Genomic DNA, 21,218 nt, shown 5'->3' on the forward strand with positions numbered 1-21,218 from the left:
GCACTGTCCTTGAAATTGATTGGTCCACACCAGAGACGGCTTTTCTTAGAGCCCTTAGTCTCCACTGGTGTTGGACCAGATGACGCTTTTTGATTATATAATGTATATTAATATGAATTATCGCCCCCTATTAATCATTGTTAGCGTTAATAAATATTAACCTGGTTATATAGTAATTTATATTACAGATGGCTATTGATGGTTCGTCGTCTAAATCATGAAACATATCTCGTAGTGAATTAATTATAATTGTTGCGAGTTTTTTAGATTCTGATAAAGCGGCTTTAATCGATTCGCTTATATTTAGACGTAAAAATAAAAGTGGTTGCTACGGCAACGTCGATTGTTTGGCGTCGCCTAGCAACAGGGGTCCTTCGCTACGCCGAGGGTGGGACCTGGGAATAGGTGTCCAGGGCGCGGGCCTGCGATAAAAGCGAGGGGAGGAGGTGGGGGGGAGCAGCAGGAGGAGGTTTTGGGGTCCTCACGTGCCCGCCTGCTGTGGGGGTGTCCGCGGCGCGCCTGTCACCAGTCTCCAGGTGTAGCTGGGGCGATGGTGGCGATGGCGGCGGTGGTTGTGGTTGTTGTTGTCTTTGGGTTGTTGTAGTTGTCGTTCGTGACCGACCGTGCGGGAGACACGGAGCTGCCTACGTGGATGGGTAAGCGGTGGTTGTGGTAGTTGTGGTAGTTGCTAGGGGTGGTTGTGGTAGTTACTAGGCGTGGTTGTGGTAGTTGCTAGGGGTGGTTGTGGTAGTTACTAGGGGGTGGTTGTGGTAGTTACTAGGGTGTGGTTGTGGTAGTTACTAGGGGTGGTTGTGGTAGTTGCTAGGGTGTGGTTGTGGTAGTTACTAGGGGGTGGTTGTGGTATTTACTAGGAGTGGTTGTGGTAGTTGCTAGGGTGTGGTTGTGGTAGTTACTAGGGGTGGTTGTGGTAGTTGCTAGGGTGTGGTTGTGGTAGTTACTAGGGGGTGGTTGTGGTAGTTGCTAGGGGGTGGTTGTGGTAGTTACTAGGGGGTGGTTGTGGTAGTTACTAGGGGTGGTTGTGGTAGTTACTAGGGGGTGGTTGTGGTAGTTACTAGGGGGTGGTTGTGGTAGTTACTAGGCGTGGTTGTGGTAGTTGCTAGGGGTGGTTGTGGTAGTTACTAGGGGTGGTTGTGGTAGTTACTAGGGGGTGGTTGTGGTAGTTACTAGGGGGTGGTTGTGGTAATTGCTAGGGGTGGTTGTGGTAGTTACTAGGGGTGGTTGTGGTAGTTGCTAGGGTGTGGTTGTGGTAGTTACTAGGGGGTGGTTGTGGTAGTTACTAGGGGGTGGTTGTGGTAGTTGCTAGGGGGTGGTTGTGGTAGTTACTAGGGGTGGTTGTGGTAGTTGCTAGGGTGTGGTTGTGGTAGTTACTAGGGGGTGGTTGTGGTAGTTACTAGGGGTGATTGTGGTAGTTGCTAGGGGTGGTTGTGGTAGTTACTAGGCGTGGTTGTAGTTGCTAGGGGTGGTTGTGGTAGTTGCTAGGGGGTGGTTGTGGTAGTTACTAGGGGTGGTTGTGGTAGTTACTAGGCGTGGTTGTGGTAGTTACCCACACACCCGAACACGCACACAGCCACACACACACACCCACACACACACACTCCCACACACACACACACGCACACACACACACGCACACACCCCCACACACACCCCCACACACACACACTCACACACACACACCCACATACACACACACACCCCCACACACACACACTCCCACACACACCCCCACACACACACACACTCCCACACACACACCCCCACACACACACCACACACACACCACACACACACACACTTCCACACACACACCCACACACACACCCACACACACACACCCCCACACACACACGCACACACACATACCCACGCACACACACACACACCACACACACACACACCCCCACACACCCCACACACACACACTCCCACACACACAAACACACACACACCACACACACACACCCACACACACACACCCACACACACTCCCACACACACCCCCACATGCACACAACGTGCTAGAGACAGCAGTGACGTGTCGAGCGAGTTCGAGGGGGAAGTCCTCGCGTGGCATGTGGATGGACTTGATCCCGCCGCGGCAACGTGGAATCGGCGCGTCCCGTGAGCCACACGCGGCACCAACGGTGTGAATCCGGTGGGATGGTGTGGGGCGAAGAGAGCGGGGTCGGTGGATCGCACAGAGATTTGCGAGCCTCCCAAAGTCGTCGTTGGGCAGCCAGGTGGTGGCTGGATGTTGGCGGTGCAGCACATGGGTGGCCTATGGGAAGGGTTTGTGGATCACACACAGCAGTGACCGTTATCTGAGCCGGGTCCTGGGCCTCCCCTAGGTCGACTCGGCCTCAAATGACGCCACTGGTTGCTGGCCACCCACCCCCCCGTGTGCCACAGTGTCGCTCGCTCACAGCACGTGCCCCTACAGGCTGGGTCGCAGGCACATGGAGCACGGAGCGCCGGCCGGAGAGAGGGGCCTGACCACGCCGATCTGGATTCCCCGCTCCGGATTCCCGCTCCGGACTTCTCTCCGGATTCCCGCTCCGGATTCCCGCTCCGGATTCCCGCTCCGGATTCCCGCTACGGACTTCTCTCCGGATTCCCGCTCCGGATTCCCGCTCCGGATTCCTCTCCGGATTCCCGCTCCGGATTCCCGCTCCGGATTCCCGCTCCGGACTCCTCTCCGGATTCCCGCTCCGGATTCCCGCTCCGGGCTCCTCTCCGGATTCCCGCTCCGGATTCCCGCTCCGGGCTCCTCTCCGGATTCCCGCTCCGGATTCCTCTCCGGATTCCCGCTCCGGGCTCCGTATTGCGCGTCGTGGCGAGGGGGGGGGGGAGCGAGAGGAGTTTGTGGTGGGTTGGACTTGCCCACTTGCCCGCCCGGCCGCGGAAACAAAATGTGCTTGCAGCAGCAGCAGCAGCAGCAACTAAAATAAACTAAAATAGCAACTCTCAACTATTTATATTGTTACCAGGTAACGGGCTGCAGCTACGTCGCTTTTATTTTCCTTCATGGGCGACCTTTGCCATCACAAACGACAGCTCACACGAAGTGGCTGATGCCATCATCGTCATCATCGTCATCATCGTCATCATCGTCTTCGTCATCGTCTTCGTCGTCATCATCGCGTGGACATTTGAAGCAATTGGCGGGACCCCGGGTTCCCATCACGGCCCCGTGGTGTGAACCCCCGCGTAGCGACAGGAGTCTCGTTGCCTTACCGACGACAAAACCAGCGTCGATCGATTGGCCTCGTCGGGAGCTACTCGGGGCACGAAGCCTCGTCAAAAGTAGAAACTTCACACGAACTCGGTAAATTCACCGCCTGGTGGGGGGCCGGGCGGCTCGCCTCGCCAAAGAAGCCGAGGATCGCCGGGGCTCGCGTTTGTCCGGCGGGGTGGCGCCCGTCGTGCCGATCGCCGCTGCCGGCGCTGCCGGCGTGAGTCTGGGCGGGCGGCGCGTTGCTGTCGGGGTCGGGAGTGGGCGGACTGAACAACAACAACAACAATAATAATTATTATTGTTGTTGACCTGATTTTTGTAGGACCCCGGGGTCCCGCCAAATGATTCATTTGTAGCAGGAGACAAATGCGTCTAAACGCGTGGCCACATCGACCCTAAATTCGGAGGGGAAAATCCGACGCCACGGGGAGAGAGAGAGAGAGAGAGACAGGCATCTTCAGGGTCGGGATCGAGCGTACCACCTCCTGCATACCCGGCGAGAGATGTAACATTCCCTTGCCACGACGGCGCCCCTTAGCAGCAGCTGCAGGAGTTGCAGCAACAGTTGCAGCAGCAACAGCTGCAGCAGTTGCAGAAGCAGTAGCAGCAACAGTTTCAGGAAAATTTGCAGCAGCAGCAGCAGCAGTAAGAGTTGCACGATGGACGTGGACGTGTGTGGAGAGGGCGGGAGGCTCCACACCGCGGTCACCGGCGGCGACGAGCAGTCGGCGGCCGCCCGTCGCCACGGCGACGGGACCGTTGCCGGGGGCGACCGTCGCCGGCTGAGCTGCAGCGCCGACAGCTTCCCCCGCTCGACGCAGCGGCGGCGCTGGCCGTCGCGCGACGCCGGACCCCCCGCCGGGGCCGCCGCTCGCCCCCTCAAGAGGCGCTCGCCGACCAAGGAGGCGGAGGCCGGGGGGCGGCCGCGGCCCAACAGCGGCGTGCACAGCGACTACGCGCTGCGCGTGGCGCGTGAGAGCCACAGGCAGCAGCAGCAGCAGCGGCGGTGGGCACTGTGGAGCTCCTGTCCCAACCTGGAGACCGCTGCCAACGCCGCCACCACCACCGCCGCCACCGCCGCCGCCTGGTCTTCTTCTCCTCCGGGGTCTTCGTCCGCCTTCCCCGCGCCTCCCTTCTTCTCCGCGTCTCCGCTTTCTCCGTTCTCTCCGCCGTGCCTCCCGGCCCCCTTCTCCCGGACTCCACGACCGCCATCCCCCTCCTCTCCCCCCCCCCCGCCTCCTCCTCCACCTCCTCAAGTCGCGTCGTCGTCGTCGTCGCCGCCGCCGCCGGCCGCCCCCCGCGCGGAGCGCCGCTCCCCGCGTTGCCGCCTCTCCTGCGTGCTGCTCGGGGCGCCGGGCTTCTCCGTGCTCCCGTCCAGGCCCAGCTTCCTGCCCGGCAGGGCCGCCCCCGGCGGCCGCGCCGGGGAGGCCCCGGCGGCCGACCGGGCGTCGGCCGCCTCGCTCCCCGGGGAGGGCGGCGCGGCTCGGTCGGCGAGCGGGAACGCCGACGCGGCGATGGATCTGACCGACGGGGACGCGGCTTTGCCGTCGACGGACGGCAGCGCTTCGGAGGCAGCGGATTGGGCCAACGGGGAGGCGTCCTCGCCGTCGACGGGCGGGAACGCCGCGGGGGCGAAGGATTCGGCTTTGACGTTGGCCAATGGCACAGCCGTCGGGACCATGGGCTTGGCCAATGAGGCGGCAGCTTTGTCGCTGACCAACGGGAGCGCGGCGTCGGCGGCACGATCGACCAATGGCGGCGTGGCCGGTGGCGCCAGGGTGGCGTCGGCACGGTTACGGCCGTTGTCAAGAAGTACTCCTGTGGGCCTGGACCACGTTGGGGGAAGGGGCGTGGGCAGTAAGGGAGGTGAGGACACACACTCACCTGTACACACACACCCTTACACACCTGTACACACACACACTCACACCTATACACAACAACCGCCATTCGCCACTAGGTGGCGGTAACGTCACCACGACGCTTGTGCCAGGCCATGTGCACCTTGAGGCCACGTGAAGTGTCGAACGCCCGCTGGCAGGAGGTCACGGGGCAGACCCAGGTGCCACGGGTCGACTGACTGAGATGACTGGCTGATGCACCACCTGTTCCCCCTACTGTGCCAACCTGCTGTGCTTTAGCCACCCGGCGCTCCGCTCGTTGTTGTGAGCGTCGCTCCTCCGCCCTCCGTTGTTGTTGGAGAGCGACTGCCTCCAACTGCACCATTGGAAACCTCATTGTAAATGCTTACCCCGAGCTCTTATACTCTGATGGTGCATTGTCTTTGAGTTGTGCGCCTTTTGGCGTCTTCTGGTCCAACACCATGTGAGACGAGGCTCTAAAGAAAGCTGTCTCGGGTGTGGACCAATCAATTTCAAGGACAGTGCATACATTATCAGAGTTGTTTTTTGTTTGCGTTCCGGCCACAGGTATTGTGGTCAATATAAACATGACTCCTTGTAAAAAAAGGTGTCAGTTTTGTTGCCAGATAAAAGGGTAAAAAACCACTTATGCCTCCAACTGCCCAGTAGCATCCTTTACGAGCCTCCTCCACATAGGCCGATCTTGACACCGCTGATACCAGTCATCGGCAAGTCCACTCAGCTCCACGTCCTCCTGTACCACGTCACTCCATCTCTTCTCTAGCCCGTGCCGCGCCCGTTCAATCCCCTCGATCCAGCCGAACAAAAGCTGTTTCGGCATGCGGTGGCTGGGCATGCGGGCTACATGACCCACACACACTTGTACACACACACACCTATACACACCTGTACACACCTGTACACAGCTGTACACACACACATGTACACACACTTGTACACACACCTGTACACACCTGTACACACACACTTGTACACACACACTTGTACACACACACACTGTACACACCTATACACACACACCTGTACACCTACACACACATCTGTACACACCTATACACCCGTGTACACACACACCTGTACACACACACGTGTACACACGTGTACACACACACACGTGTACACACACACGTGTACACACAGGGTACAAGTGTACACCACACACATCTGTACACATGCGTGTACACAAAGACAAAGATCCCCCGTATAGCCTGTAACAGACTGTAGGGGCAAGTGCTGTTAGCGAGCAACACCTATGAAGGCCGGCACGGCACACGAGGGGATGGGTGGCCAGCACCACGCCCAACCGCCTTTGTCTCCCCAGTGGCGATGTTTACTACACACCGCATCAGTTACTCATTTGAGGCTGAGTCGACCTAGGGGAGGCCCGGGACCGGCTCAGATAATCGTCACCGCTGGTGTTGGCCGTGAGCAGGAATCGAACTCGGGTGACCGGGTTCTTAGTGCAGCGTAGCGCTAACCACTACACTACCGTTCCCCACACACACACACACACGCTGACACACGCATTGATACACTGACACACACACACTGACACACTCAACAACAACAACCGCCATTCGCCACTAAGTGGCGGTGACGTCACCACGACGCTTGTGCCAGGACATGTGCACCCTGAGGCCACGTGAAGCGTCGAACACCCGCTGGCAGGAGGTCACGGGGCAGACCCAGGTGCCACGGGTCGACTGACTGAGATGACTGGCTGGTGCACCACCTGTGCCCCCTACTGTGCCAACCTGCTGTGCTTTAGCCACCCGGCGCTCCGCTCGTTGTTGTGAGCGTCGCTCCTCCGCCCTCCGTTGTTGTTGGAGGGCGACTACCTCCAACTGCCCAGTAGCGTCCTTCACGAGCCTCCTCCACAGAGACCAATCTTGACACCGCTGGTACCAGTCATCGGCAAGTCCACTCAGCTCCACGTCCTCCTGTACCACATCACTCCATCTCTTCTCTAGCCCGTGCCACGCCCGCTTAGCCCCCTCAATCCGGCCGAACAAAAGCTGTTTCGGCATGCGGTGGCTGGGCATGCGGGCTACATAACCCAGCCAACGCAGCCTTGCCTGCCGGAGGAGCTCACCAATGGGACCTTGCCCAGATCTTTCAAGGATTTGTGAGCTCCTCACACAATCCGGCCTAGTTAAACCCAGGATGGATCGTAGGCACACACACACTGATACACTGACACACACACTGACACACACACACAGACACACACACACTGACACACATTCATCCCTGGGTTGCCATGGTACCCAGGGGTAGTTGATTTCGTAGGGGGGGGGACTCTAACCCTGACCCCGTCCCTGACCCTCACCCTGTCTCTCACCCTGTCCCTGTCTCTCACTATCACCCTGTCCCTCACCCTGTCTCTCACCCTGTCTCTCACCCTGTCTCTCACCCTGTCTCTCACCCTGTCTCTCACCCTGTCTCTCACCCTGTCTCTCACTATCACCCTGTCTCTCACCCTGTCTCTCACCCTGTCCCTGTCTCTCACCCTGTCCCTCATCCTGTCTCTCACTATCACCCTGTCTCTCACCCTGTCTATCACCCTGTCTCTCACCCTCACCCTGTCTCTAACCCTGTCTCTCACCCTGTCTCTCACCCTGTCTCTCACCCTGTCCCTCACCCTCACCCTGTCCCTCACCCTGTCTCTAACCCTCACCCTGACCCTCACCCTGTCCCTCACCCTCACCCTGTCTCTAACCCTCACCCTGACCCTCACCCTCACCCTGTCCCTCACCCTGTCTCTCACCCTGTCCCTGTCTCTCACTATCACCCTGTCTCTCACCCTGTCCCTCACCCTGTCTCTCACTATCACCCTGTCCCTCACTCTCACCCTGTCTCTCACCCTCACCCTGTCTCTCACCCTGTCCCTCACCCTGTCTCTCACCCTCACCCTGTCTCTCACTATCACCCTGTCCCTCACCCTGTCTCTCACCCTGTCTCTCACCCTCACCCTGTCCCTCACTCTCACCCTGTCTCTCACCCTCACCCTGTCTCTCACCCTGTCCCTCACCCTGTCTCTCACCCTCACCCTGTCTCTCACTATCACCCTGTCCCTCACCCTGTCTCTCACCCTGTCTCTCACCCTCACCCTGTCCCTCACTCTCACCCTGTCTCTCACCCTCACCCTGTCTCTCACCCTGTCCCTCACCCTGTCTCTCACCCTCACCCTGTCTCTCACTATCACCCTGTCTCTCACCCTGTCTCTCACCCTCACCCTGTCTCTCACCCTCACCCTGTCCCTCACCCTGTCTCTCACCCTGTCCCTCACCCTGTCTCTCACCCTGTCCCTCACCCTGTCCCTCACCCTGTCCCTCACCCTCACCCTGTCCCTCACCCTGTCCCTCACCCTCACCCTGTCCCTCACCCTGACCCTCACCCTCCCTCTGTCTCTCACCCTCACCCTGTCCCTCACCCTGTCTCTCACCCTCACCGTGTCTCTAACACTCACCCTGTCCCTCACCCTGACCCTCACCCTAACCCTGTCCCTCACCCTGTCCCTCACCCTGTCTCTAACCCTCACCCTGACCCTCACCCTGACCCTCACCCTGACCCTCACCCTGACACTGACCCTGACTTTAACCCTCACCCTGACCCTCACCCTGACCCTCACCCTGTCTCTAACCCTCACCCTGACCCTCACCCTCACCCTGACCCTCACCTTGTCTCTAACCCTCACCCTCACCCTGACCCTGACCCTCACCCTGACCCTCACCCTGACCCTGACCCTGCTCCTCTTTTTCCACAGTTCTGGCTGACAGCTCTCCCACCCACCACGACCACCACCATGACGACGACGATGATGATGACGACGATGATGATGAAGATGACGACAACGACGATGATGATGACGACGAGGAGGAGGAGGAGTTGGATGCGATCGCGGCTGTGCGGAGTGGGGGGCACGCAGCGCGGGGGCCCCCCTTCCGCTTCAGTGTCCCAGGCGCGGGAGGAGGGGAGCAGATGGTGGTGAGCAAGGTGAGGGGAGGTGACGGGTGGTGAGGCGATGGCACGGGGAGGAAGGGGTGAGACTCGGGGGGAGATCCGGGTGGGGGGGGGGAGGGTGCGTGTGTGTGTGCACGTGTGTGTGCACGTGTGTATGCATGTGTGTGTGGTGCATGTGTGTGTGCGTGTGTGTGTGCATGTGTGTGTGCAAGTGTGCGAGTGTGTGTGTGCATGTGTGTGTGCGTGTGTGCATTGTGGGGAGCGATAGTGTAGCGGTTAGCGCGCTGCGCTATGAACCTGGCGACCCGGGTTCGATTCCCGCTCACGGCCAACACCAGTGACGATTATCTGAACCGGTCCCGGGCCTCCCCTAGGTCGACTCAGCCTCAAATGAGTACCTGGTGCGGTGTGTAAACATCGCCACTGGGGAGACAAAGGCGGTCGGGCGTGGTGCTGGCCACCGACTTCCTCGTGTACCGTTACAGCCTTCATAGGTGCATGTGTGTGCATGTGTGTGTGCATGTGTGTGTGTATGCGAGTGTGTGTGTGCATGTGTGTGTGTGTGTGCAGCAAAACAACCCCCTACCTCGTCGGTGCCGGATGGCAACGCTGCGGTGGGCTGTGCCGTGGGGGGAGGGCCAACTGAGATTGACCATTCCCCTCATGGCGTTTGTAGCCACCACAGCGGCCCAAGGGGGCTCTGGATGGGTGCGAGGTAACCCCTCCACCTTCAATTAATTACCACGATACCACGTGCAAAATATCTAATTAAGCTTGTGCCAGAGGCCCTGGGGGGCAGGCATCTATGACGTCTCCTGGCCAAACCCCATTTGGCGGAAGCAGGTGACTGAATCTTTACCCTCGGGGCTCCTCCAGAAACAACGAAAAACCACTACGGGTGGCCACGTGGAATGTTCGAACGCTCACTGAGGAGGAGAGGCTGCCACTCCTCTGTCGGGAGCTGGATCGGTACCGCCAGGATCTCTGTGGCATTCAGGAGGTCTGGTGGACTGGCTCTGGCTCCTGCCGTCATGAGGGGTGGACAGTCCTCTACTCGGGGCAGGAGACTACCAAACAACAGGGAGTGGCTCTTCTTCTGAACAAAAGAATGAAGGAGGCATGGGAGCGTGGCGGTGAGGTGTGGGAAGCTGCAATCCCCAGGCTACTGTAGGCTCGCCTTCCCATCAACCAGAGGCGAGGAGTGGTGGTCGTGGTTACTTACGCCCCAACTGAAGATGAACATCCGTGGAGGGATGCAGGCAAAGCCGATGAGTCAGTTGCCTTCTATGACCTCCTGTCACAGGTGCTGGCTAAAGTGGGTTCTCGGGATAGAGTTATCTTGTTGGGTGACTTCAATGCCCGAGTTGATCATATGATACTGGCACCTCGTCTGGAGTGATTGGAAGGCATGGGCCAGATCAGCTAAATAACATCGGTAGGAGGCTGCTAGACTTTTGTGCAGCCCATGGGCTTGTAATTACCAACACACTGTTCTGGCATCGGCGCATCCACACAACATCATGGATGCATGCCGGGTCCAAGTAAGAACATCTGCTGGACTACATAGTGACGGACCAGCGGATGTGGGCCCAAGTCCTTGACACCAGGACCTACCGTGGAGCTGATCTGCCCACTGACCATCGACTTGTCATCTGTAAGATGTGCCTGCCATTCTTCCACTCTGGTGGTGGGTGTACACCCAGGAGCCCATTCAAACCCACAGTGGCATGGTCTCAGCTGGTGAAAGTTGCAAGCGAGAATTTCATCATCACTTGTGGCTGGGGTTAGTATCGTCCCCCACTCCTGATGTTGAAGGGAAATGGGCGAGGTTTAGGACTGTGGCTCATGCAGCTGCAATGGCTGCTTTGGGTACACGGTCCAGACCTCTCCAGAGACCCTGGCTGACAGAGGAGGTGTTCAGCCTGGTTGAGAAAAAGTGGCAGGCCCACTCTCATCGTCTGCAGAATCCCACGTCAGAGAATGAGGAGGCTTACCGCAGCCTTCGCTCGGAGGTTCGGAGAGCTGTGAGGCACTGCCAGGATGGGTGGTGGTCGCGGGTTGCTGAGGAGATGGAATCTGCCTCAATGGCCCGCGATCACATATCGCTCTTTAACTCCATCAAAAATGTAACTTGTAGTGCCACACCTATTACCATTATGAGGGGAAAGAACGGTGATCCAATCTCTGACCCCCAGGAACAGGTTTGCAGATTTGCTGAGCATTTCTGTGAGGTCCTGGGGGAGGGGAAATCCCTCAGCCTGGAAAACATCTTGGGACAAAGTGGGGATGACCCTGCTGAGGCTGCGGTGCCTCAAATATTGGAAGAAGAAGTCACCCCCTGTGAGTGGCTGGCTGAGGTGCCATCTGTTGAGGAAGTACTGAAGGTGATCCGGAGTCTGAGACTAGGAAAGGCACCAGGCTGAGATGATCTCCCCGGTGAAATGCTGAGGGAGGGTGGCGTTTGTGCACAGACTGCCCTACATGACATCACAACAATAGTCTGGACCGCTGGACGGGTTCCGCAGGATTGGAAGGATGCGCTAGTGGTCCTCCTCTTAAAGAAGGGGGACCGCACAGACTGTAACAACTACAGGGGCATCTCACTACTCAGTGTCCCGGGACAGGTCCTGGCAAGGATTATTCAACATCGCCTTGGCAGGCAAGCTGAGGAGAGGCTTGTGGAGCCCCAATGCGGTTTCAGGGAAGGGTGGTCCTGCACAGATGCCATATTTTCTGTCCGTCTGCTACAGCAGAGGTGTAGGGAATTCCAACAAAATCTACATCTCTGCTTTATTGACCTGGTCAAGGCCTATGATACCATCAGTAGGCCTGGGCTCTGGGTTGTTCTTCGTGCTTTCGAAGTCCCTGACCCTCTGCTCACAATCATTAAGGACCTTCATGATGGTGAGCAGGCCCGGATAAAACTACGTGGCCAGGAGTCGGAGCCATTCCCTGTTCACCTTGGAGTGCGACAGGGATGTCCTCTGGCTCCCACATTATTTTAAAAAAAATTTCGACCACGTAGTTCGTGAAGCCTCCGATGGCTGTACCGGTGGAATTTCCATCTGGTGCAGAAACAATGGGAGGCTGATTGATGCCCGGGTGCGGTCAAGGGATGGCTCCCTATTGGTCAACCACGTTATGTATGCCGATGTGGTAATTGCTGCTCACTCAGAGGCGGAGTCGGAGGCGCTGCTGCTGAACCTGGAGCTGGCCACTAAGAGGTGGGGACTTACCATCAGCCCCACCAAAACTAAGCACCTGCCTGGGTATTTTGAACTATCAGACACTCCACCCCCACAACTCACAATTGGTGATAGGGCAGTTGTGGAGAGAGTGGAGTTTCCCATACCTGGGCAGTGTGGTCATGACCGGCTCCAGTTTAACAGCAGAGGTCTAACTCTGAATCAGTCGAGCGGCATTATCTTTTCATCGGTTGCATAACTCTGTGGGGAAGCTACCTGGTCTGTCGCTCCGCATGAAGCTTCAGGTCTTCTCGGCCATGGTCATTCCCTCCTTTCTCTACGCTTGCGAAACGTGGACCCCCCTAATGGAACATCCTCGCCGGTTAGAAACATTTAGGTTGGCCTGCCTACAATCCATCCTTGGTTTAACCAGGCTGGATTTTGTGAGGAGCTCACAAATCCTTGAAAGATCTGGGCAAGGTCCCATCGGTGAGCTCCTCCGGCAGGCAAGGCTGCGTTGGCTAGCTCATGTAGCCCGCATGCCCAGCCACCGCATTCCTAAACAGCTTTTGTTTGGCCGGATAGAGGGGGCTAAGCGGGCGCGGCACGGGCTAGAGAAGAGATGGAGTGATGTGGTACAGGAGGATGTGGAGCTGAGTGGACTTGCCGATGACTGGTACCAGCGGTGTCAAGATCGGCCTCTGTGGAGGAGGCTCGTGAAGGACACTGCTGGGCAGTTGGAGGCAGTCGCCCTCCAACAACAACGGAGGGCGGAGGAGCGACGCTCACAACAACGAGCGGAGCGCCAGGTGGCTAAAGCACAGCAAGTTGGCACAGTAGGGGGCACAGGTGGTGCACCAGCCAGTCGTCTCAGTCAGTCGACCCGTGGCACCTGCTGGGTCTGCCCCGTGACCTCCTGCCAGCGGGCGTTCGGCACTTCACGTGGCCTCAAGGTGCACATAGCCTGGCACAAGCGTCGTGGTGACGTCACCGCCACTTAGTGGCGAATGGCGATTGTTGTTGTTGTTGTGCGTGTGTACATGTGTGTATGTGTACATGTGTGTATGTGTGTGCACGTGTGTGTGTGTACACGTGTGTGTGCGTGTACATGTGTGTGTGTGTGTGTGTGTACATGTGTGTGTGTGTACATGTGTGTATGTGTGTGTACATGTGTGTGTGTGTACATGTGTGTGTGTGTACATGTGTGTGTGTGTACACGTGTGTGTGTGTGCACGTGTGTGTGTGTGCACGTGTGTGTGTGTGCACACGTGTGTGTGTGTGCACGTGTGTGTGTGTGCACATGTGTGTGTGTGTACATGTGTGTGTGTGTACACGTGTGTGTGCGCCAGCTGCTGGCGGAGGGCGTGGCGGTGCGTGCCGAGTCGCTGTGGGACCGCGTGTCGCTGCGCCACGATGAGTTGGCGCTCTCCGCCGGAGAGGAGGTGGAGGTGCTGGAGGCGCCCGGCGTGGGAGGAGGAGGAGGAGGCGGTGGTGGCGGTGCGGTGGGGGGCGGCTGGTGGTGGTGGTGGTGCCGGGCGCGCGACGGCCGCCTTGGCTGGGTGCCGGCGGCCTTCCTGCGGGTGAGGCGCCCGGGGAGGGGCGTGCACACCGCTCGCCTGCCCCTCGCTCGATCCCTCGTTCAACCGCTTATTCGCTCGCTCGCTCACTCGCATGCTCACTCACTCGTTCGCTCACTCACTCTCCGACTCGCATGTTCTCTCATTTGCTTGATCGCTCACTCGCTCGTTCACTCATACGCTTGATCGCTCACTCGCTCGTTCACTCATACGCTTGATCGCTCACTCGCTCACTCACTCGCATGTTCACTCACTCGTTCGCTCACTCACTCGCTCACTCGCTCGCTCACTCACTCGCTCACTCGCATGTTCTCTCATTTGCTTGATCGCTCACTCGCTCGCTCACTCATGCGCTTGATCGCTCACTCACTCGCTCACTCATACACTTGATCGCTCATTCGTTCTCTCACTCACTCGTTCGCTCGGTCACTCGTTCGCTCACCCACTCTCTGACTCACATGTTCTCTCATTTGCTCACTCGCTCACTCACTCGCTCACTCACTCGCATGCTCACTCGTTCGCTCGCTCAATCGTTCGCTCACTCACTCTCTGACTCGCATGTTCTCTCATACGCTTGATCGCTCACTCGCTCCCTCACTCAATCGCTCTCACGCCCACACGCTCCCTCGCTCGCTCTCCCACTCGCTCACTTGCCACCCCCCCCGTGCCCCCCACTCAACCCCCGTGCCCCCCAGCTCCGCGTGAACCAAGAGGAGGAGGAGGGGCTGGCACCTCCCCTTGGACCGCCGCCACCGCCGCTGCCGGGCGCCGCGAGCGGAGCGTCGGCAGCCTCCCCGCATCTCCCCCCCACCTCCACCTCCTCTGCCTCCGCCTCGTCCTCGTCGACGCCGCACGCCGACGAGATGAGGTCGAGGGTGGTGCGTGAGATCTTCGACACGGAGAAGCACTACCTCGCTCAGCTGGGCGACATCTGTGAGGTGAGGACGCACGTGGAGGCGACATTGATGACGACGATGGCGGCGATGGCGATGATGGCGACGATGGCGATGATGACGGTGACGATGACGGTGACGTCACCATCATCGTCGCCATCACCATCATCGTCGCCATCATCGTCGCCATCACCGTCACCGTCACCACCACCGTCACCGCCACCGCCACCGTCACCACCACCGCCACCGCCACCGTCACCACCACCGCCACCATCACCATCATTGTCACCGTCACCGTCACCGTCACCGCCACCACCACCGCCACCATCACCATCATTGTCACCGCCACCGTCACCGCCACCGTCACCACCACCGTCACCGCCACCGCCACCGTCACCGCCACCGCCACCGTCACCGCCACCGCCACCGCCACCGCCACCGTCACCACCACCGCCACCGTCACCACCACCGCCACCATCACCATCATTGTCACCGTCACCGTCACCGCCACCGTCACCGCCACCGCCACCGTCACCGCCACCGTCACCGCCACCGTCACCGCCCCCGTCACCGTCACCGCCACCGCCACCGCCACCGCCACCGTCACCGCCACCGCGTGCGTGTCCCCTGGCCAGGGCTACCTGCTGCAGTGCCGCCGCCGGCCGGACTTGTTCACCGCGGAGCAGCTGGGCCTCATCTTCGGCAACGTGGAGCAGATCGTCGCCTTCCAGGCGCGCTTCCTCGGCGCGCTCCGGCGACGCTTCGTGGCGACCTCGCCGCACAACACCTGCGTCGGCGCCGTCTTCCTGCAGCACGTGAGCACGCGGCACGCGATTTTCTGAACCGGTCCTGGGCCTCCCCTAGGTCGGCTCAGCCTCAAATGAGTACCTAGTGCAGCGGTGTGTAGTGAACATCGCCACTGGGGAGAGACAAAGGCGGCCGGGCGTGGTGCTGGCCACCCGCCCCCTCGTGTGCCGTTCCGGCCTTCATACAGTCGGTGATACTCGCTGACAGCACTTGCCCCTACAGTCTTTGTTGTGGTGCGTGTGTGTGTTGTGGTATGTGTGTGTGGGTGTGTGTGTGGGTGTGTCAAAGCCTATGATACCATCAGTAGGCCTGGGCTCTGGGTCGTTCTTCGTGCTTTTGGAGTCCCTGACCCTCTGCTCACGATCATTAAGGACCTTCATGATGGTGAGCGGGCCCGGGTAAATCTACGTGGCCGGGAGTCAGAGCCATTCCCTGTACACCTTGGGGTGCGACAGGGATGTCCTCTGGCTCCCACATTACTTAACATCTATTTTGACCACGTAGTTCGTGAAGCCTTCAATAGCTGTACCGGGGGAATCTCCATATGGTACAGATATAATGGGAGGCTGATCGATGCCCGGGTGCGGTCAAGGGATGACTCCCTATTGCTCAACCACGTTATGTATGCTGATGATTTGGTAATAGCTGCTCATTCAGAGGAGGAGTTGAAGACGCTGCTGCTGAGACTGGAGCGTGCCACTAAGAGATATGGGGCCTTACCATCAGCCCCACCAAAACTAAGCACCTGCCTGGGTATTTTGTACCATCGGACACTCCACCCCCACAACTCCCAATCGGTGATGGGGCAGTTGTGGAGCAAGTGGAGAGTTTCCTTTACCTGGGCAGTGTGCTTATGACCGGCTCCAGTTTAACAGCAGAGGTCTCACTCCGAATCAGTCGAGCGGCAATATCTTTTCATCGGTTGCGTAACGCTGTGTGGAAGCTACCTGGTCTGTCGCTCCGCACTAAGCTTCAGGTCTTCTCGGCCACGGTCATTCCCTCCCTTCTCTACGCTTGCGAAACGTGGACCCTCCTAATGGAACATCTTCGCCGGTTAGAAACATTTAGGCTGGCCTGCCTACGATCCATCCTGGGTTTAACCAGACTGGATTGTGTGAGGAGCTCACAAATCCTTGAAAGATCTGGGCAAGGTCCCATCGGTGAGCTACTCCGGCAGGCAAGGCTGCGACGGCTGGGTCATGTAGCCCGCATGCCCAGCCACCGCATGCCGAAACAGCTTTTGTTCGGCCGGATTGAGGGGGCTAAACGGGCGCGGCACGGGCTAGAGAAGAGATGGAGTGATGTGGTACGGGAGGACGTGGAGCTGAGTGGACTTGCCGATGACTGGTACCAGCGGTGTCAAGATCGGCCTCTGTGGAGGAGGCTCGTGAAGGATGCTACTGGGCAGTTGGAGGCAGTCGCCCTCCAACAACAACGGAGGGTGGAGGAGCGACGCTCACAACAACGAGCGGAGCGCCGGGTGGCTAAAGCACAGCAGGTTGGCACAGTAGGGGGCACAGGTGGTGCATCAGCCAGTCATCTCAGTCAGTCGACCCGTGGCACCTGGGTCTGCCCCGTGACCTCCTGCCAGCGGGTGTTCGACACTTCACGTGGCCTCAGGGTGCACATAGCCTGGCACAAGCGTCGTGGTGACGTCACCGCCACTTAGTGGCGAATGGCGGTTGTTGTTGTTGTTGTGGCTGTGTGTGTGTGCGCGTGTGTGTGTGGGTGTATGTATGTGTGTGGCTGTGTGTGTGTGGCTGTGTGTGTATGTGTGTGGGTGTATGTGTGTGTATGTGTGGGTGTATGTGTGTGTATGTGTATGTATGTGTAGGTGTGTATGTGTGGGTGTATGTGTGTGTATGTGTGTGTGTATATGTGTGTGTGTGTGTGTATGTGTGGGTGTATATGTGTGTATGTGTGTGTGTGTATATGTGTGTGTGTGTGTATGTGTATGTGTGTGTATGTGTATGTGTGCGTGTGTGGCTGTGGTGCCAACCGGCGGTCTCCGCCGTGCGTGCCAGCGAGAGGGATTCCGCGTCTACTCCGCGTACTGCAACAACCACCCGCGGGCGTGCGCCGAGTTGGCGAGACTCGCCCAGCTGGGCCGCTACGGCCACTTCTTCGAGGCGTGCCGCCTGCTGCGTGGGATGATCCACATCGCCCTGGGCGGCTTCCTGCTGGCGCCCGTGCAGAAGATCTGCAAGTACCCCCTGCAGCTCGCTGAGCTGCTCAAGTACACGCCGCCGGAGCACGGGTGACTAGCGCCGGGGGCGGGGTGGGGGAGGGGGTGGTGCTAGCGTGGGTGGCGCACGCACCCAGACACGCAGACACACTCACACACGCACGCACACGCTCACACTCACACACATGCGCACACGCACACGCTCACACTCACACACACACACACACGCTCACACACACACACACACGCTCACACTCACACGCACACGCTCGCTCACACTCACACGCACACGCTCACACTCACACGCACACGCTCACACACACACACACACGCTCACACTCACACACACACACGCTCACACTCACACGCTCACACTCACACACTCACACACACACTCACACGCACACACTCACACACTCACACGCACACACACACACGCACACACACATGCTCACACTCACACGCACACACTCACACACTCACACGCACACACACATGCTCACACTCACACACACACACTCACACACACACACACATGCTCACGCTCACACTCACACGCATGCGTCCGCGCGGGAGTCGACGTGAGCGTCGTTCCGTGACCGTCCCTCTCACGGTCGCTCTCTCTCGACCCCACCCCCCACCCCCCCCACCCCCCCCACTCCCCCCACCACCCCCCACCACCCCCCCCCCACCGCCGCGCGTCGCCAGCGACTTTGTGAGCGTGGCCGCCGCGCTGGAGGCCATGAGGGGCGTCGCGCTCCTCATCAACGAGCGCAAGCGGCGCTTGGAGAGCATCGAGCACATCGCTGGCTGGCAGAGGGGCATCGTCGAGTGGCAGGTGCGGGGGGGCGGGGTCGCCCGTCACGTGACTCGCACCCCCACGCGGGGGGGCGGGGGGGCGGCGCTTGAGGGGGTCACGTGACTGCCGAAAGGGGGGCGGCTGTCAGAATTGGTTGCTTTGGAGGGGGTCACATGACTCTGATGTCTCCCCTTCTCTCTCGCCGTGTCTCCCCTCCCCTCCCGGTGTCTCCCCATGTCTCCCCTCCCCGTGTCTCCCTGTTTATCTCCCCGTGTCTCCCCGTGTCTCCCCTCCCCGTGTCTCCCCTCTCCTCCCCGTGTCTCCCCGTGTCTCCCCGTGTCTCCCTTGTGTCTCCCTGTTTATCTCCCCACGTCTCCCTGTATCTCCCCGTTTCTCCCCTCCCCTCCCCGTGTCTCCCCGCGTCTCCCTTGTGTCTCCCTGTATCTCCCTGTTGATCTCCCCACGTCTCCCTGTATCTCCCCGTTTCTCCCCTCCCCGTGTCTCCCCGTGTCTTCCTTGTGTCTCCCTGTTCATCTGGCCGTGTCTCCCCGTTTCTCCCGTCTCCTCCCCGTGTCTCCCTTGTGTCTCCCTTGTGTCTCCCTGTGTCTCCCCTCCCCTCCTCGTGTCTCCCCGTGTCTCCCTTGTGTCTCCCTGTGTCTCCCCTCCCCGTATCTCCTCGTGTCTCCCCGCGTCTCCCTTGTGTCTCCCCGCATCTCCTCTCCCCTCCCCGTGTCTCCCCGTGTCTCCCCGCGTCTCCCTTGTGTCTCCGCTCCCCTCCCCGTGTCTCCCTTGTGTCTCCCCTCCCCTCCCCGTATCTCCTCGTGTCTCCCCGTGTCTCCCCGTGTCTCCCCGTGTCTCCCCGTGTCTCCCTTGTGTCTCCCTTGTGTCTCCCTGTTCATCTGGCCATGTCTCCCCGCGTCTCCCTGTGTCTCCGCTCCCCTCCCCGTGTCTCCCCGTGTCTCCTTTGTGTCTCCCCTCCCCTCCCCGTATATCCTCGTGTCTCCCCGTGTCTCCCCTCCCCTCCCCGTATCTCCTCGTGTCTCCCCGTGTCTCCCCGCGTCTCCCTTGTGTCTCCCTGCTCATCTGGCCGTGTCTCCCCTCCCCTCCCCGTGTCTCCCCGCGTCTCCCCGCGTCTCCCTTGTGTCTTCCCGTGTCTCCCCGTGTCTCCCTTGTGTCTCCCTGTGTCTCCCCTCCCCGTGTCTCCCTTGTGTCTCCCTGTGTCTCCCCGTGTCTCCCCGCGTCTCCCCGCGTCTCCCTTGTGTCTCCCTGCTCATCTGGCCGTGTCTCCCCGCGTCTCCCCTCCCCCAGGGCACGGACGTGCTGGAGCGGAGCTCGTTGCTGATCCACTCCGGGGAGTTGGTGATGCAGTCCGCATCCCGGCCCAGGCCCCAGCTCCGCGTTTTCTTTCTCTTCGACCACCAGCTCGTGTACTGCAAGAAGGTGCGCCCCGCGCTGACCCTCCCCGGCACTCCCCGGCAACGCGGCAACGCGGCAACGCGGCGGCAGCCGGGGAGGATCACGCCGGCAAAGTCCGAATCGAAGCGTGCTCTTTGGTTCTATTCGGTGAAGTCACCACGTAGGTAAAAAAAATTAAAGCGACAAAAATCACGACGTTTCGGCCACAGCACAAGCGGCCTTCATCAGGTGAAGGGACCGGACTGTCCAGAGGACAGCGCCGGAGTGAACTGTCCTCTAGGCAGTCTGGTCCCTTCACCTGATGAAGGCCGCCTGTGTTGTGGCCGAAACGTCGTGATTTTTGTTGTTTTAATTTTTTACCTGCGTGGTGACTTTACCGAATAGAACCAAAGAGTATGGATCCTTGTAGTCACGAAAGCTTCAAATCTAGGATCCGAATCGAAGGTTCAGAAAGTTTGAATTGAGGCTGATTGAGCGGTGAAGCAATTTTTTTTTATTTTAAAGGGGTGACCCCGACAGCTAACGGCATCGAAGCTGTCCGCAGTGGCGGATTTATACCAAACAAACTGATTTGCTCATAGCTGCTGTCCACAGGTGACTCACTCATACACAGTGAGCTGAAACACTCAAACTCGTCCACTCACTCGTCCACTCACTCGTTCTCCCACTCACTCAACCACTCGTTCACTCATTTACTCACTCACCCACTCACTCACCCACTCCCTCACCCACTCCCTCATTCACCCACTCATTCACCCACTCATTCACCCACACATTCACCCACTCACTCACCCACCCACTCCCTCATTCACCCACTCATTCACCCATTCACCCACTCACCCACCCACTCATTCACCCACTCATTTACCCACTCACTCACCCACTCACTCACCCACTCCCTCACCCACTCCCTCATTCACCCACTAATTCACCCACTCATTCACCCACTCATTTACCCATTCACTCACCCACTCACTCACCCACTCACTCACCTACTCCCTCATTCACCCACTCATTCACCCACTCATTCACCCACTCACTCACTCACTCCCTCACCCACTCCCTCATTCACCCACTCATTCACCCACTCACTCTTTCACCCACTCACTCTTTCACCCACTCATTTCACCCACTCACTCATTCACCCACTCACTCATTTACCCACTTACACACTCATTCACTCACTCACCCACTCCATCATGTGCCGTGATGGCCTTCATAGGTGCTGCTCGCTAACAGCACTCGCCCCTGCAG

General features: G+C 59.0%; 1 protein-coding gene across 1 annotated transcript in view; it reads left to right on the forward strand.

Annotated features, from left to right (window-relative positions):
- The first annotated feature begins 454 nt into the window (after window positions 1-454).
- LOC116956814 (uncharacterized) overlaps window positions 455-21,218 on the forward strand; it is a 29,676-nt gene continuing 8,912 nt past the window's right edge. Inside the window, exons 1-9 of the mRNA XM_076063659.1 lie at window positions 455-656; window positions 2,462-5,122; window positions 8,906-9,135; window positions 13,637-13,867; window positions 14,560-14,802; window positions 15,393-15,572; window positions 17,589-17,821; window positions 18,458-18,587; window positions 19,857-19,988. Of these exons, the coding sequence (XP_075919774.1) occupies window positions 3,916-5,122; window positions 8,906-9,135; window positions 13,637-13,867; window positions 14,560-14,802; window positions 15,393-15,572; window positions 17,589-17,821; window positions 18,458-18,587; window positions 19,857-19,988 (2,586 nt within the window). The 5' untranslated portion in view covers window positions 455-656; window positions 2,462-3,915. The remainder of the gene's footprint in view (window positions 657-2,461; window positions 5,123-8,905; window positions 9,136-13,636; window positions 13,868-14,559; window positions 14,803-15,392; window positions 15,573-17,588; window positions 17,822-18,457; window positions 18,588-19,856; window positions 19,989-21,218) is intronic.

Source organism: Petromyzon marinus, unplaced genomic scaffold (genome assembly GCF_048934315.1).
Source record: "Petromyzon marinus isolate PM22_M1 ecotype Great Lakes invasive population unplaced genomic scaffold, UKy_Petmar_22M1.pri1.0 PM_Scaffold_17, whole genome shotgun sequence".
NCBI classification, from domain to species: domain Eukaryota; kingdom Metazoa; phylum Chordata; class Hyperoartia; order Petromyzontiformes; family Petromyzontidae; genus Petromyzon; species Petromyzon marinus.